The sequence below is a fragment of the Buteo buteo genome, chromosome 27, assembly GCF_964188355.1.
Source record: "Buteo buteo chromosome 27, bButBut1.hap1.1, whole genome shotgun sequence".
Lineage (NCBI taxonomy): Eukaryota > Metazoa > Chordata > Aves > Accipitriformes > Accipitridae > Buteo > Buteo buteo.
Genome location: NC_134197.1, coordinates 9,681,500 through 9,697,497, shown reverse-complemented (window position 1 = coordinate 9,697,497; position 15,998 = coordinate 9,681,500). Strand labels below are relative to the sequence as shown.

The 15,998-nt window shown below is 43.0% G+C and overlaps 1 protein-coding gene across 2 annotated transcripts; it reads right to left on the bottom strand.

Moving 5' to 3' along the window:
- Positions 1 to 11,795: 11,795 nt before the first annotated feature.
- Positions 11,796 to 15,922, bottom strand: COQ7 (coenzyme Q7, hydroxylase). 2 transcript variants are annotated; one of them, XR_012654531.1, is made up of 7 exons: positions 15,790 to 15,922; positions 15,354 to 15,553; positions 14,843 to 14,957; positions 14,592 to 14,731; positions 14,384 to 14,469; positions 13,095 to 13,163; positions 12,270 to 12,394 (listed from the first exon to the last, which is right to left on the bottom strand). XR_012654531.1 is itself a non-coding variant. In XM_075058266.1 (6 exons), the coding sequence occupies exons 1-6, from the start codon at positions 15,863 to 15,865 to the stop codon at positions 12,317 to 12,319; spliced, it is 678 nt and encodes a 225-aa protein (XP_074914367.1). In that variant the 5' UTR covers positions 15,866 to 15,921; the 3' UTR covers positions 11,796 to 12,316. The 2 variants fall into 2 exon arrangements, 1 of the variants encoding a protein (XP_074914367.1); XM_075058266.1 differs by lacking the exon at positions 14,384 to 14,469 and having other exon boundaries at positions 11,796 to 12,394; positions 15,790 to 15,921.
- Positions 15,923 to 15,998: the final 76 nt, after the last annotated feature.

Below are 15,998 nucleotides of genomic sequence, written 5' to 3'. Positions count from 1 at the left end.
AGCAACACAATTACTTCATTAGCAAGACAGCAAGTGCAGCATATATCTCTTTTTGTTTAAGGCCAGTCAGACAAGCTCATTAAATGATAGCTATTTTTACATCTGGTGTCAAAGGGTGCCAACCCCTTGAACAGAGGTGGGATCATCTTTCGTGTCCTACCTAATTCAATTTAAATCTGTTTTTTTAATTTATGATACAGAAGGCATCATACGTACTCCCTGGAACTGTAAAATACGAGTCGTCCTTCCCATCTCATGTAGATATAAGTGCAAAGCAAGCTCACCAAAACAACAGGAACCACACAGGCTCACCTAAAGGAGTCTGAGGTCAAGCCCAAATTGCCTCTACAACAAGCTGGTTCATGGCTGCATTTTATTTCTTACTTTACCTCCAGGAATATGTTCTGTCTCCTGTTCCCTTTGCCATCTCTGAAGTGGTACCTGCCAACGGGGGAGGAGAACGGTGAATGCAAAAGGTTGGTTTTCTCCTGTCTTGGCAGCAGTGGGAAGGGACAGGTCCATGACCTGGCTGAGGTCCTACTATTGCAAGTGCGTGGGTGCCTCACTGGGGGCTTTTACAGCGCTTGGAGAAACTAGCGGGAGGTTTTGCAGCTGGGACACAAGAGCACCTTCCAGAGGAGCAAGGAAGATGCTGAGACGTCCTCCTCAGCAGCTGTTGGCACCTGATCTCCACTGACACGAGGCCCCTTTGGCTCCCTGCAGATGGCTTCTCATCAGCATCGGGCTCACGTGGCAGTGCCCAACACCACCACCTTCCCTAGCAGCAGGGTCACTGGTGCCTCTGGGATCTTTATGGCCGGGTCATCTCTGAACGGAGAAGACCATGCTCATAATTAAAGGAGGACATAAATGTGGAGAAAGCATGTAGCAGTAAAAGACCACATAAAAAGTGTTAAGCAGACTCAGACACCTTTGCAGCATCACACATTAGGGACCGTGGATGCGGCACTGCAGAGCAGAGACGTCACCAGTCACCCTCGTGATAATTTGCTGATCCTTAGGGCAGCGGAAAAAAGGAGTATCCGTGGTGGTCAAAGTATGAAAAGCCTGAATTGAAAAATAAAGAGGAACGGTTACCAACCTGAAAACACGACCGCTGCTCAGACTGCAGCTCCTTAAATGACATGACATTGTCCACATATGAATGTGTTATTCCCCTCCCATCTCTCTGCTCTGTCTGCTGCCATGGCATGACAGATGACAGAGGCTCACGGAGAGATGCCTCAGGCTGAACAAATTTCAAGCTCTCTCTGAGAGCACTTTGATATTGAAAGTTACACACTTGAAATTTCCTTACCTTTTGCTCCACTGTGGTTACAGCTTTTCTGGGATCTGATCTGATGGGAGCTTTAACAACTCATCTCTGCGGGAAGATTTTTAGTCATTTAAGAAGCATGAAATACCGAGGGTTGCCTCTGAACTCACTCAGAGATTTCAGTTCACACAATTTCAGCACCAGCCTTTGGGTCTGGAATAAATAATATACCCTCTTTCTAGATCAGGTTTTTTGTCAGGTTTATGAATTACAAGCCTAGGAAATATATTTTAAATACACCCCCTAAACATATTAGAGTACAATGAATTATTCATGATGATTGAATGCTTCATTAGATTTATTTCCCTTGTTTTAATGAATCATTCATGGACTTTTGGACATTTATCTTACTTGAAGCTGTTCACTAAATACTTTGAATGAGCAATATTGAACCAGCAGATTTCTTGGATACCTTTTGCCTCCAGTATCCTCTGTCAGTTGTAGTTTGTGCTGCACGTACAGCTGCACACGTGCTACAGCACTGCTTTAACTCCCTGAGTAGATGACTAAATAAATCATAAGATCAACTGAAGGCAGGTATTTGTACAAATGATAGTTATGTCCCAAACAGCCAGCCAACAAGTCCATTTATACCCTGTCCATTGATCAAAGAAGCGGCAGGAGGGAGGGGTAGAAACAAACATAACTTACTTTTAGTGCCCATCTTCATCCCTCAGCAAATGGCAAGCCATCCAGGTCAAAATGCACCTGAATGGGGCGTGGTGGCCCAGTATGCGGAAGCTCAATGGCAGCCAGGTTGTCTTCTCCTGGCCTCCAGCCACGTTGCAAGTCATCATAACAGCACGAAACCACCTCTCCTCTGCTTCAGGGAAACCCAGCTCCTGCTCGCTCAGCAGTGTGAACGCGCCGTTTGTCACCAGCTCACCAAGAAGGGCTGGAGGCTTCGAGTCCGGGAAAGGCATAAATACGCCTGTGCACTCTCTCCATCCCCGGAGAGCACCCAGCGGACTTGAAGACATGGCTAGTAAAATGGCCTTGCCGGCCCTCCTAAATGTAAATGGCTCCAACTACAGCCACGTTCCAGCCACCACCTGTCTGCTCGTCACCTACCAGGCGCAGTCGACTCCACACCTGAACGTGGCTCATTGCTGGTGCTCACAAGCCATAGCAGCTCTTACCTCTGTGAACACTCTCTCTCTGAATAAAAGGCACATTGCCCATTCCTCGGCTCAGCAGAGATATATAGTATTAGTAAGAGGCACGCGCTGATGTGCATTTGCATAGCTACTTTCACTCACCCATCAATAATCAATATCAATTGTCATGATAATACTTGCACTTGTAATTTGTTACTTTCAGCCCAAGAGTTTGATCCTTTCTGTAACCCCCTCAAGCAGAGCACCGCTGGATAAGGGGCGCAGCTGGACTCGCCCAATGACCTAATGATTCAAATCAGCAACACCTTATAAAATTATTTTAGAAGCCAAGGAAAGCAAAGCCCACAGAAAAATCAGACCCAACTTATGCCCAGCAAAGCAAAGAAAAATGAAACACCTAAAATCCATTTAAGAAGTTGCTTGATTTAAGGCAAATACAGATGGGTGGTGGCTATGACTTCTGAAACTTCATAGCATGCAAGTCTAAACAAAGGGGCGAGAAATGGGGGCATGGGTCCAGCTCGAGAGACTGAATGGACTTTGATCTGCTTTGGATTCTTTATCCTTAACAACAAACAAAAGAAAGCAAACAAAAACAGCTACTGAATCAAGTCCATGATGGTGTGTTGTAGCAATTTCAGACTGTTGACTGTTTGCATGAGAAGCAGATTAATATCTTGGTATGTGGGAGAACTCCGGAATGAGTAAGTGTTGCCTAAGATGAACAGGGTGAACACTGAGTAAGAGCAGAGTGTGGTATAATAATTGCCAGATGCAGCAATATTTATCATTCGTTTTACAACGTGGACGAATATTCTCTAGGAAATCTCCTCTGTAAACTTCTCCTCTTGGCTTTATGCTATGTTTTCATACCTAACACATGCAACTCATGTACGTAATTTTTCTATTTTTTTCTCCTGTCTGCAAAAATAAGACCTCGTAACTGAAATGTTCGGGGTTTTGTTTTTTTGTTGTTTGGTGGGGTTTTTTTGTTGTTTGTTTGTTTGTTTGGGGTTTTTTTCAGTAAATCAGAAAGACAAGTGTATTACAGTTCTGCTGATTATTTTTAACTCCCTACAGCTCAGCCTGGAATAAGTATTCAGTACGAGATGGCACACAGAGGGTGTATTATAACACATCTAAAAGCAAAGGCTATATCAGTATCACATGTATTTTGGTAAGTGCAGGGAAGATAAAAAGAGGGAAAAATATAACCATGGATTTTCTTGTTAATAGGAAAGTCACTGAAAACAAGACACAGGGCTTTCACCACTGTGAGTGGGGAGTTATTTCTGTTTGAATGCAAATCCATGGAGAATGAGTCAATTGGAAAGTAATATTGAACTATCAGGTCACTCTACAGGTCACTTCAAAGCAACAGCTTCAAGTAAGCATTTTTATCCCAACACTTTTGCAACATCATATCCAAGCAACGTATCAGGCAGGTCCAGGTGATGGCTGCCTCAGCAGTTATGAATTGCCAGTGATGCAAGCTGAAAACCAGGCTATATTTTGTCTGCTCCATTTGAGTTTTTTCAATGGATTAGGCAACAATCCATGGGAAGGCTCAAGGTTGCTCATACTAGCTTACCAGGATAAATCCTCTTGCTGGTCACCAACCTGAAACATCCAGTGAGCATTAGGATTCATGCCACATCTGTTGGAGAGGAGCATATGTTCCAGCTTATGCCGTACTAGTACTTTGTGCTGCAAGTCTCTGCATTTATGACAAATGATAAGCAAATACAGCCAGCTCTAGAGTCTGTCTATAAACACATGTATCTGTCATCTTCCTTCGCAAGGCTTAGCTGCCTGAGAAGAAAGAACTGATTTCTCATGCATTATCCCTCTAAACATATGCCTGATGTCTTACTAGATTCTCACATTTTGTGTAAACAATAGCACTTGTGTCACTTAAAATTGAGATATAATTATTTCTCATTAGGAAGTATTGCTGCGATACTTGGCTTGGAGGAATTGAAAAGCGGACAGTTGTTATATTTTTTAACAAAATCACAACATTTCAGCCACCTTCAAAGTCCTCAAGTAAACTGCAATTTCCTGCCAAATCAGAACAATGTGGGCTGACGCGATGTGGAAGACAGCTCCTCAGCTGTCACTAGCAGTTAGCTTTCCAGGTCAGGGCTGGAATTAAGCCCCATTAAGCTATACTTGCAGAACAATCTCACCAGTGATTTTAAGTCCTGCTGCTGTTCTTTTGCTGGATAAAAACACTTAAAAGCAGCAAAGTCTGCACGTTTTCACCAGATACCAGGAGTGTTCTACACTTAGTACAGACACCTGGGAGGTTCAACTCTTCTCAAATTGTATTTCCAGTGTATTTCTGCCACAGACTTGCCAGGTGGCCACAGGCAAGTCACTAAAGCCTCAGAACACGTTTAGCCTGGAGCATCCGATTATCCCTGTTGCTCTTGGGTTTAGAGCCAAGCATAAACTTACATCTCTAGTAGACTCGCACCCGGTAGCTGTCTCCTAATCCAGCCCTAAAGCAAAGCCCTTTTCTCATGGGAATGCTGCAGGCTACTGGAGGAGAGACGTTTGTTAAACATGATAGCATGGCTCCCGAGAGGAGAGTGGGAGTCTGCTGTGCCTGCCTAAGGATCCACAGCCGTTGGCGTGGGCAGACTTTGGACAACACATCCGGAGAGCAGAGGCTCTACTGTGTTTCAGCATCCGGGCACTAGTCCTGCGAAAGCAAGTTGTGTGTGTTCTCCTTCCTCAGGAGCCGGGTGCCGTCTCTGGAGTGTGTCTCTGCCCCCACAGGAGGGAGGAAACCCTATCAGCAAGATGAGAGACAGCTATAAATTAGACATAGGCTAGTGTTTAAAGAGGAAATTTACTTTAATCCGGAGATAGCAACAAAGACCAACAGGACCAAGTCATCTGCCTTGGCACTGCACGTCTGTCTGCTCCTACAAGCAAATGCTTTTCACTCCACTAAATGTTTTATCCATTTGCATACTCAGTTAGCAATCTCTGACTATACAGCTGCCCTCAAACCACAAACTTGGGAGAAATTCATGACAGCTTGCTAAAATGCAGCTGGCAGAGCTTGACTTCAAAATGCATCACAAAAAAATTCAAATCCCCCTCACCCGCTGCTGCCTCTGCTCTGACCCAAGCAGTCCCTGGCAGGTGGCTGGCCAGTGGCCACAAAGAAAACAGAAAAGCACTTCTAGTGCCAGAAATAATCTAGTGCCAGAAAATATATTTTAAATAGCAAAAACACCCAGTGTGTGTGTGACTTGCTTTTGTTAATACCTTGGTCTGCACATGTCTATCTGTACCATCAAATCAATAAATCCATCTGTCCTAGGCACAGGTAACATTAAAAAAACAAATCGCTGACATGCAAACAGTTGGGTAGAAAATACCTGCAGGGAAAGAAGACAGCTTCAGGCATTCCTCTGAATCCTGCAGTCTAAAATAAATAGTGAGACTGTCAAGGTGGTCACTAGATGCATCTCTTACTTTCCTCTGTGCCAGGTCAGGAACCAGGGGTTGCAAGAAGAGCTACAGGTCTGCACCCTCCTTCCTGGGGACACAGTCCTGCCAGGAGGTACCTTTTGCTGTGAAAGCCATGACTGCAGTGGAAACGCAGCAGGAACAATGCCGCCGTAAGAGGAGGAGAGATACGCACCCCAATCCATGCCCTGCTTCCCACCACCTTGCTCACCGCCTCCGAGGCTGCTCCTTAGCACAGGGCTTGGTGGAAGACACTTACACTGGGAAGGTAAGAACTGAATGATCTAATAGTCACCTAAAACCACTCAAAGAGTATTTACCAAGGTAGCGGAGCCAAAACCTTCTCCATGGTGCCACATGACATAACAAGCAGCAGCAGCCCATCTTGGAAGGTTCAGGATGGATGGGGGTCAGTGGGGGGAAGCATCACTGGTAGGGTAATACAGCACCGAACGGGGTGCTCATAGAGGCTGTGGAATTTCTGTCCTTGGAGGTTTTCATTACCTGGCTAGACAAAAATCACAGCTGACCTGCTTTAGTGCTGGCTGCAGTCCTGCCTCCAGCGGGAGGCTGGACGAGGTGACCTCCGGAGCACCCTTCCAAGCAACACTGCGTGATTCTTGGGCTTCCATCAGAAAATCATTTACTTCCAGTTAAGAACAAGCACAAGTACAGGCAGTGCCATGGCCTTAATTTGTGAAACAAAGATATTTAGCACAAAAAAAATTAAAAATCTTTTTTAATATCAGCATAGGTGTATTCATCTGCATCTTAACATGATGAAATAATGATGCTGCCATAAGCTGTATTACCGGATACAGAGGTGCCATCCCCTGGTCTGCTTAGGTTTGGGTTCTGCTCTGTAAAACTGTAGGATAAGGTGGTACTTCTCGAAAACACCTGAAGTGAACTGGAGGCTGCATTTATTGAAAGCACCTAATGACAACAAATGGAATTTTCCTTCTAACACAGTCATTTTAGAGAGCTGTTACCCACTGAACCTGTTCCAATTAACTGTTAATTCACTTACTCAACATCAGATCAGCCCCCCAACTTTAAACAGGAGTGTCAGCAAGTTTTCTTCAATGCAAGTTAAGTTCTGTCACTCTGGGAGTACAACTGCAAAGCTGCTGTCATTCTCCTAAATCTATTCAGATTTTCATCTCAGCCACACTGGGGAAACTGAATTATCAAATAGAAAAATGGTATCTTTACACAATCTCATCCCTTATCACACACATTCCTCCTTTAAACTGGCCAATATTTCTGACTTAACCCTTTAAGCTCCCCAAGCTGAAAATATGTGCAGAATTCAATGCAAGTGTCATGCCACAACTTTGAAGCTAGTGACAAAAAACAACTGGCTCACAATTTGAAATTATATCTTTCCTGAAGTCAAGAACCAAGGCAGACACAAGGGACTGTATAGATTAAATAACCCCTAAAATGCTAAGAAAAAATAGAGGCATACAATCCACATCATCCCCAGCATAGAAATTGTCTGGCATATCCTCAGTCTGTATCAAGACTAACTCTATTATGCTCAAGCGAGCCACACAGATTTATTCCAGACAACAATCAAGCCCATTGGATCTGATATTTCTTCTATCTGTAATATTTATCATCTCAGACAAAGATATAGCTCTCTGCCAAACAATCTTATGAGTCCCATTTTACATAACTCATGGCATAAGTCCATTCAGCTTATGTCAGCATCACCACATTAATCACAGCCACGGGGGATTTGATTTTTGCCTAGCCTAGCTGCGGCAGTAAGAGGCAGAAACACATAGTGGCACAGCCAGACCTACACCGCTGTGGCATCATGCGCGCCTTGCCACCCTGGTAGCTTTCTAGAGCTGTTACTAATGGGTGACAGGTCTTCAGAGCTGCTTTGAATTTTCATAACCATCCTTCTTACTTTGTGAGACAGAGCTGCCGTTGCCTGTTTGCTTTCCTTTGCTGGGTTCTCTTCCTCCCAAGCCAGGGCAGTGCCTACAGACGGTGCAGAGATCCTGCTTCAGAGCTGTCAGAGCATCAGAAAAAGCCCCAATGCTCAGCACAAGGGCCGCACCATCTGGCTGTGTCACTCGCCTCCAAGCACCTTCATTACCTTAATCTCTGACTCAGAGCAGCTTTGGAGAATAGGGGCCAGATCATCCCCAGCACTGATTGCAGGAGAAAACAGCAAGAGGTGAGATGCTGATCAAGGAGCAGATAACAGCCCTATAGCACTATGCACACACAGATGGATACTCTCTGCTCCTCCTCACTGAAAAATAAAACTGTCTCTCCTTCTGGAGGAGAAAATCAGGATCAAGCCCTTGGTTATCACAGGAGCGAGAAGAAGCCCTCATTACTTTGAAGGGAAGGATTTAATCCCACTGCATATTACAAGACCCAAATGACATGCTTATCTTATGGCTCAGAAGGGAGCCCCAAAACCCAAAGGCACGGTGAAGACCCTCTCATCTTCCCCACTCCGTTTTGAAAATGCAGCCTTCCACAGCCTCCCTGTCTGATCCAAGTTCCTTTTCCTCTGTCAACATGACCAGAGTTCATGGAGAATGACTATGACAACAGACTTGTATAAGCTATATACTTTGGCCTCTGCCTGCCGTTAACCCCTGCCGCGATGGCTGACATCAGTCAGCTTTAGTTCTGCCTCAGAATAACATAAAAAAGAAACTGCAGCCTTGTAGCAGCTGTACAATAGAAGTTCTGTACAGCACTTGAGCATCTCTAGTCCTTTTGTGACCTCTACCACCTTTTGTAGTCTTTCAAAAGCTGAAACAGGTTTTTAAACAAAACAAAACAAAAAACCATCCCTTTTGCATGAGGAAAATGAAAAGCAACTCCATTTTCTATGTTAACAAAAAAAGAGTAACTGCCAGTGAGCAGGGAAATGCACAGCCAATGGAAGTGGCAGAACAGCTCACCCACACTTTAATGGATGGGCACAAATATGCTGCTCCAGTAAAAAGAAGGAACAAATCCTGCTTGGGAGCATAAAGCAGAGTTGTTCTCCCGATTCATATTTTATGCTCACAGCTAGAGACAGTATTACTGTCTGACAGCCTACTCAAATGTGCAGGATGTTTTCAGCTGCTGAGGACAAAGAACTTGCTGTGAGCACTTTCACAGTTACTGCAGATACAGCCAAACACACCGACCTCACATGGTGATTTCCTGGTATTTGATGTTCCCAGCCTTTGGCCAAACTAAACGCATTAAAAATGAGATTTGTCTCTTAAATGTTGTTGCCCCAAGCGAGCAGTGTGTGATAGTCTTGGAGGCCACCTGTATCTTGGACAAAGGATCACATGAACGCTTCTCTATGTCAGCAGCAAATTCCACAACTGTTGGACACCACCACAGACATCGTCAGAGGATGTCTGTAACCACTTGGAGAATATCAGGCTTCAGCTGAGTACCATCTATCTAGGAAAGCCCCACGGATGCCTTGTCCAGTATTCAATCCTGATGTAACGGCTAAGAAACCAGGAAACTGTCTGGCTTGGTTTCCAGTTTGTATCACAAGACCATTGTATGCATGGGTGTGCAACTTCCAGCTTTGAGTCAAAACATACTGATGCCCTCCCTCCCCAGCTCTAATAATGGACTTATAAAAGATGCTGTCCCATGCTGCCTCTGTTATTAAAGACTTTACAATGGATTATTCGACAAGCAATCTTTTTTCCCTCTTTTTACTCAATTATTGAAGTCCATGACTTACATGACTGCACTGCATGTTCTTTCAACACCACTCGTTAGCCCTTTAGCCACTTCAATTAACCATTCTTGTGTGCTGATTCCTCTTCTCCAAATTACCTAGGAATTTTCTGCATGCCAGCATATTGAATGCTTTAGAGAAATTAAGGCAAGAAATCTGCTAGATGTAACTTTCGTTCAGAGAATCAGTCAAGTTAGGGAAGATACTGTGTTAGTCTAATACAACATACCTTTAGTAAACTCAAGTTTACAGGCAAGCTGCTCGCAACTGTCTGGGGCTGAGGCAAGTAAAACGAGAATCCCTTAGAACCATCTTCTTATTAGGCAGTCCCTGAGAAATCTGGGATTTAGCTTTGAGTTCCTCAAGTCAAGTTATTCCAGTAGGTGTGCAAACCAGTCACAGATAGGAGAACCAACCACTACTTTGTTTGGACAATGTAAATAACTTCAGTAGTTTGAGTGTAACCAGGCCATACTTGCAATGGTGTGATAGAAATTATTTTTAAAGAATGTATAAAGTGTCAGTCATAATAAATCATACAGGAGTTTCTATACTAAGATTTAACCTTCAGTCTAAGCTCCTTAACAAAAAAAAAAAAAAAAAAAGGTAAATAATCCTCTTTAAGAAGTCTTTCATGTCAAATTACACACCAACCAGTACAAACACAGAGCTACTCAAAAAGGTAGCTTTTTTTTATCCATGTTCCTGGATTAAAGGCTGTCTGAACCCTCAGCAAGCTCCCAGGTGCTTGGATTTGAGATGCTCCGAGATGCTTCCACAGGTCTCGGATTCCTGGCAGCAACTCCGCACTTCTTATCCTCCTCTGGTCTCAAAGCAGCAACAAAGCCAGTTCATAGCATCTGGTCAGCAAAACAGAACTGGAACCAGCACACAGCAAAGCTTCATCAAATTACTTAACTGGCCTCAATATAACTGTGGGGCTTTGCCATATAAGGTAAAAGTCAAGATTGGCAACGGTGGCCCCATTCATTATGACAGTAATGGGCAACACTTGCTACTGTTTTGTTTCTTGATTTCCAATTCTTTCCTTTTCAACTAGGTTTATACCCATTAAATCCTGCATCCATAGCTGACCTGTTCAATTAGTTATACCCAACTGCCTGGGCTAAGAAATACCGACTTCTAATACATCATAGCTTTTTAACCAGAAAACAAGATGCAAGAAATTCTGCTCCCTGATCTGTCAAGCTTAACTATTCTTACTAAGAAAAAAAGCCAAACAAACAAAACAAAACCCACAAACCCGTAGAAAGTGGAAAACCTGTAAAACTGGGAAAAAAGTTAGCTTATGGCACATAAGCAAGCTGCGTCTCCCCAAAGTTTTATAAGTGTGGATATAAGAGGAAAAGCATGGATATGTGCTTTCTGTGTGACCCACAATTTTATTCATAGGGTTTCCCTCCCTTACCATATATAGTCAACAGATGATACTTCTCAGCTATAAAAATGGAAGTCTCTCACAGGGACTTTAAATGTTTGTCTCAAAATATCAGCATCTTCTATATTATCCATATGTATTTGGAAAGTTATCCTATTTCCATAATGTTACAATAGGAAAAGAATGGTCAGGATGTTCTTAAGATATAAAGAACAAGAGACACAATCTTGCACGAAGTCCCTTTCATCCCTACAAGTCTAAGACATTCTAATTCCATTGCTGTACCTTTACCATCTTCAATTAGCATTTAACAGAACAGACATGCACAACTTTGTCTTTTTTATTTCTATTGCTCCATGCCAGGATGCCAGCAGAAAGCGTGGAGAAATTGTTCTAACATGGAGAAAGCAAGAGCTTCTCTATTCAAGAGTCAATGAAGACTAGAAGCAAAGTAAGATAAACTTAAAAGCTCTAACAGAATATTAAGTGCAATTCCACAGGTGCTCCAAGTTGCTCTCTTCACCAGCTTTGTATCAGGGATCAATTCCTTACACACACACTCACAACAACCTGCTCCCCCCCCCCCAAAAAAAAACCCCAAACCCACAAAGACAAAAAACCAAACCACACAACAAAAAAAACAAAGAAAGAAAAATTCTACTTAAATAAATAATTCAGAATTGAGCCTGAAAAAAACCAAAAAACCACAAACAAGTCTTCAAATAAAAGTCTTATAATACCAATCTTTATTCAAGACGGACTGAAAAGAAATACTTACTAGTACTTCATTTACTTACCCTGAAAATAGAACTCAAAAATATCCTACTTAGTATTAACCACTTTAAAATGAGCTGATGAGCTCCAGGTTATTTCAAGTACATATAAATTTGAAGGCAACAGAAAATGTATTTCATTTTTATGTGTGTGTATCTATACACAGACATATATTATATATATAAATCACGTATATACACATACATATTTTGCTGCCACCTTGTGAACAGTCTCTGAATAAGGAGGTTTAGTTCATACAGACCCAATTCTGCCATCTTCATTCACATTTACCTCAAGTGACTTCAATATAGACACTTTTTGAACAGGTACTCAATGTGACAAAGAATGGCTGAATCAGATGCTTAGTGAAGAAAACTTTAAAAGGCTGAATAAAATAACTAATAGTCTTGTGCAATTTCCATACACTTTTGTGTCACAGTTTATTGCCACAAACATTATGGAAAATATCACTAAATTCTTTCTGATAAAAATATTGCAACTTTGCATCCAAGTTGTATAGCTGTCTTCAAAACTGAATAAGCTGGTGCCTGTAAAACAAAGAATAAAAGATTAAATACATCTAACGAAGTGTTTTGTTTGAACCAGATTGTGGTAAGGAGTAGTAAGCATTATCTAATAAAATAAAAACAAAAAGAACCAAAACAAAGTGAACCACAGAAACAAGAAAACCCAAACCATCAAAACACACCTGCATTCGTAGTCTAATCTACCTTAGAGAAAACTAAATTAAAAACTATCAACCCTGCGGAACGTTCCCACAAATGTAAGACAAGTGAAAAAAGAGGAGAGAAGTCACACTTTCCTCATATGGTATTCAAGGGAGCACAGAATTTAGTTCAGTATTTCACACTTCCTAACATGGTTGTGTTTGCCTACCAAGATGATGCCTCAAGTTCTCAGCTGTATGGATAGCACTTATTAGCCTTATCTATCAAAAATGTTTAATCTAAACTTAAAATAAAATTAAAAACTGCTCAGAGGACACCTCTTAGGAAGACACAATCACTTTAACACTTGAAACGAGCTCCAACAGATTCAATTCTGTTCTAGAAAAATGAAAGCTAAAATATGCAGTGTTTTCTTATATTTATCTTTGGGAAAGAATATCAAGCACCTTATTTTCTATTTCTCAAATAAAGAACTACATCACAGTCACTGGATAAGGCAAATAAGAATATCACATCTACATCCTTGCTAACAGTGCCAACTAGTTAACATTGTACTTACTGCTTCTGCATCATGCTCAAGCCCAATGTCATGGTGCTCCCGTTCATCATCTCGAAATTGCTTTATTATCTTTAAAAACAGCAGTTAATTAGCAAGTCTACTTGGCAAAGAAATCACGGCAGCTAGTATACAAAACTATATGCTGTTGACCATTGCATGCACCAGGACAGGCATCTGAGGCCCAGGTCTCTTAAAACCTTCTCAAAGACCTGAATCTGCAATTTAGCAAGAAGGGAATTATTTACAGCATTCCCCAAACATAAAGTTCTTCTAATATTCTCAGAAAAAAAAGTCTTTAAAAACCAAGCTGCTGTTTAACATATCACTGTGTTTTTCACTGTTTCAAGAAAATCTATAGTCATAGTAACTCGTAGTACTAATTAGTTTCACACATACAAATTATTCTGACAATTTAAATAATGAGATTAAGGTCCCTGCCTTGCCAGATAATCAGTAAGCGTGTTTCCCTGTAAGCCAACAGGGCTTTTGTCCATTCTAGCGTACTCTAAAGAACACTATTTTTCTCTTCTATTTTTTCAACTGGGACAAAAAGGTTTAAAGATTTTTCTCTTAAGATACTTGCAGATAACTAGGATTGCTTAATAGAGTGCTCAGAGTTTACAGACAGCCAAGCATTGTCCCTACGCAACAGGTTCACATTGCTTTTGGTTTCATCGCTAGTCCTCCTCATATTGACACTGTAAATAACCTTGCTGCTTAGCTTTTTCTCTTCATTTTGTGCCCTCTCAGTTTATAGTCTTTATTTGCGGGGGTAGTATTTCCCTTGTGCAAGTCAGCACAACCTGGGTTACTTCAGATACAATTTCTGCAACAAGAAGACACATTTGGAGTAACCAGACTTGGCTACATGTTAAACTAAGCACAACTGAACATAGTCAGCAAAGATAGAAACGAACACAGGGACCCTAAAGCAAGCTCCCACCAAACAGAGCACAAATGAGCTCAATGTCCTGCATGCGGAAACAGGTCAGTCTCTGACAAGCACCCTTACAAGAATGTGTCCTAGTTTGATGCCTAAAATACCTGGGAAATAATTTTCTTGCAGAGCTAACAAACATTAGCTCCTTGCACGCTCTGAACAGTATTCAAGACTAGAACTATATAATCATATCCCGTATAAGCAAAATGTTACTACACATATCTTCTCCTTTTGTTTCCCCTCTAAAGCCTTCCTTTCAATTAAAAGCAATCAAAATTAAAGTATAGTTCTCTCAATCAAAAGGGAAATGCTGAATTACTGAAAGCATGCTGAAGCTAATCCAACATACATTTTAAATTTTGGTGCTTGATCAATTCAGTGCTGCTGAAGGAAAAAACATCCTTTTAACTTAAAGTTTCTGTTGACTTCAACATTCTAAGTGATAGAACAAAAAAGAACTACTGTAAGTTCTATGAGCATATTATTTTAAAAGACTGAAGTCACATTAGATAATTCAATGAATTGGTTAAACTACTTTTAAAGTCATACTTAAATACCTGCAGTAGTTCTTTGTACTTTTCTGGATCTTCTTCCATAAGAGTTCGGATCTGGCTATTGTAGTGATCCGATATACTCTCTTCCACTGCCACTGTGCAAGCCATTGCACCTTTCTTGCCAAGTAAAGCACTTCCAGCCCCTGTGATTGTGGTACCAAGCAGATGCAAACAATGAAATCTGAAGCAATACAAGTAATTTACACATTTGAAGGCTTCATAAAACAACAATAACAGTAATAACACAAACTCACCTAAAACAAAACCTGCTACATTCCAAAAAGGCAATAAAACAGTAGGACGAACTCTGTATGCAACCATTAGTTCATTGAACTTTTTCAGGTGGTCTTTTTCTTGATTCCACATTTGCTGCAAAAGAGCCAGATCACAGTAAAGTACAAAACCAGAAACATTAAAGATTTCCAGTAAAACTAATAAACCAAAAAAAACCAAAACAGCTTAGGCCCCTCACACTTTAACCGCAGAGGTAACACTATTCACATCACAAAAATAAAAAGGTGACGAAGGGCAGATGAGGATAGTTATAAACTGGCAACATAAAAACATTCGCAAGACAGGAGTCTCTGTGACAATACCGCAGCAGCTGTAGTATTGGTAACTCCCTTATCAAGTAATCCCGCCACTCTTTATAAACCCGCGTGTTTAGAAAAAGATGTACAGCTGTCATCTTACAAATTCATTTGGCCATTGTTAATCAAACGCACGTTAACCAGAAACACAGCGATGGCTTTTAGGTCCACTAACCTGGATAATCGGTCCCACACTCGATCTACCCAGGACGGCCATCTGCCCCGCATAAATGCGGTTTGCCCCGTACTCCCCCGCATGGTCCACCCGGATGATGCGGTCTATGACGGGCTTGTTGATGCCCTCCAGACTCACCCGCGTGCTGCAGAGCCTGAGGGAAACCCCTCCGGCGGGCAAAGGCCATCTCCCCCGGAGACCTGCCGGAGAGACAAAGGTGACGCGAGCTCTGCCGCCGCCCAGCCCCCGGCCGAGGCGGGCGGCTGCCCCTCGCGGCCCCGGGGCGGCCTGAGGCGGCCCCGGGGCGGCCTGAGGCGGCCCCGGGGCGGCCTGAGGCGGCCCCGGGGCGGCGGTGCGAGGCCCGCGGCCGTCGTTCAGGGCGGCGCCCCGACAGGCTGGGGGGTGGGCCGGCGCGGGAGCCGCCCCGAGCCCCTACCCGCCCCGCAGCGGAGGGGCCAGCACGGCCCCAGCGAGCGCCGCACGGCCGGAGCCACGGCGGCGGCCACCTCCATCCCGCTGACCCCGTCGCGTCGCGTCGCGCCGCCCCGACGTCATCGCCGCGGGCGGCCTCCCGCCGCCGTCCCTCCCCATCACGGTTCCGATCGGCTCCCCCGCGCCGCCGCACTGGAGAGCGGAGCTGTCAGT